General features: G+C 37.0%; 1 protein-coding gene across 2 annotated transcripts in view; it reads left to right on the plus strand.

The window, feature by feature from the left end:
* LOC111873187 (pyruvate dehydrogenase E1 component subunit beta, mitochondrial) overlaps positions 1–1818 on the plus strand; it is a 26866-nt gene that overhangs the window by 5210 nt on the left and 19838 nt on the right. For both annotated transcript variants that reach the window (XM_023867695.2, XM_023867694.2), the window contains one exon: positions 1162–1269. In XM_023867695.2, coding sequence (XP_023723463.1) covers positions 1162–1269 — 108 coding nt within the window. The remainder of the gene's footprint in view (positions 1–1161; positions 1270–1818) is intronic.

Genomic DNA, 1818 nt, shown 5'->3' on the forward strand with positions numbered 1-1818 from the left:
GGGCACTGTTGGGTTAGACGAATGCTTCAAGGCCTTCCTTACACTGCTCAAATTCTAAACAACCTGCTTCCATTGCCGAGATACAGGGCGCTCATAAGGTAAGGTTATAAAAACCATCTTTTAAGATCATTTTAGTCAAAGTTTCATCCTTCAAGGCGTACCATTCACTGCTCAAATACTAAACAACCTGCTTCCATTGCCGAGATACAGGGCGCTCATATTATAAGGTAAGGTTATAAAACCACCTTTTAAGATCATTTTAGTGAAAGTTTCATGTTCCTATCTCATATAATTTAAGAACAATGATGAATAAATCATTTTCGAGCAAAATTTAAATGGACGGCTAATATATTACCGCTGGAGAGACGGCCGCGGAATTTAAATGACCGCACGAAAGGGTTAATGATGAATATGAGGGACAGACAATGGTCCCTTTCATTTTTTTTTTTTTTCATCAGGCCTCTTGTTCCTGCCATGGGATGTAGCTGGCTCTCAAGATTAATAATTATGCGTTCTGTAATACTTTGTCACATTCTCTTACAATTCTTATTGTATCATCTCTGCATGTTTTTCAGAATTTTTCTGAGGAGCAAATGACAACTCACAGTGCACAGCACATGCTTACAATAGCAAATCAGAGCTGACAGTACCACACCGTAAGCACAGAATCGGGATGTAAATAGGTTTCACTTTTAGTATGACCATGATTGACACTTCATCATCTGCATAAGTTATAAAGTATAGGACACTAAGATGACAGGGGAAGGACATGATGGATGAAGTAATGGCAAATTTCAAGGTACTGTCCTGACATTTATGAAGGGCAGCTGAGGAAAACCATGAAAACCTCAGATTTGCTAATCTATACATAAATACTTGAGCCTGAGGCATGAAATTAAGTAAGTAATCTAGCCACTTTAACCATAATGTTCAGAAATTGTAGTGCTTTTGTTTAATTTCCATGCATTTACAATATTTGGTTTGTGATTAATTTAAAAATGACCACAACAAAATATCTATTGCATTTTCAGAGAATTTATTCTCCTCCTCCTCTTCCCATCCCAATGCAGATGACCATAGAAACGTTAATATTGTGGTAATAAAAAACAGAGGAATAACATTTGTTTAAATTTGTGATGTCTCACTTTTTTTATTTTACAGGCTGGCTTACGTCCTGTCTGTGAATTTATGACTTTCAACTTCTCAATGCAAGCGATCGATCAAGTTATAAACTCTGCAGCCAAGACGTTTTATATGTCAGCAGGCAAAGTAAGTTGCAATTGGATCTTAGAACATAATATTTCATCTCCTGCTTGAATAAGTTCTGCCAGAATTTGATCATTACCTGTTGATTTATACCATTTCAGTTTTGCAATAGCAATTTTAAACTCTGAAGGGCTAGGATCAGGTACTAACTTCTCAGCTGTATGTATTTATATCTGCCAAACATCACTGACCCTATGTACGAGTACGTACTTTCAATAACTGAGAGTAGCAGTTCTTCCACTTCTTCAAAATATTGTGGGAATCTGCAAGCAGATCACCATTCTCATCCTTCACTAAGTTCTAGTAGGCCAGAAGTGGCTGCAGTACAAGGTACTTAGTCCCACCCCACTAGCAATAAAAAAAAAGTTACTTCTAGGTTGGTAACCCCTCTTAAAGTTATTATTCCTCTATACAGGTCTCCAGTGTTCTAGTTTGTACTGTTCATTGCAAGCTCATCAATTTTGTCTTTCAGATATTCCCTCTTTTTTTTTTTCCTGAAATGCCTGCTGGTTTCCCTCCTTTTTTTTTTCAATTTTTCCCCTTTTACTCGCC

This window comes from Cryptotermes secundus, unplaced genomic scaffold, assembly GCF_002891405.2.
Source record: "Cryptotermes secundus unplaced genomic scaffold, Csec_1.0 scaffold540, whole genome shotgun sequence".
NCBI classification, from domain to species: Eukaryota; Metazoa; Arthropoda; class Insecta; order Blattodea; family Kalotermitidae; genus Cryptotermes; species Cryptotermes secundus.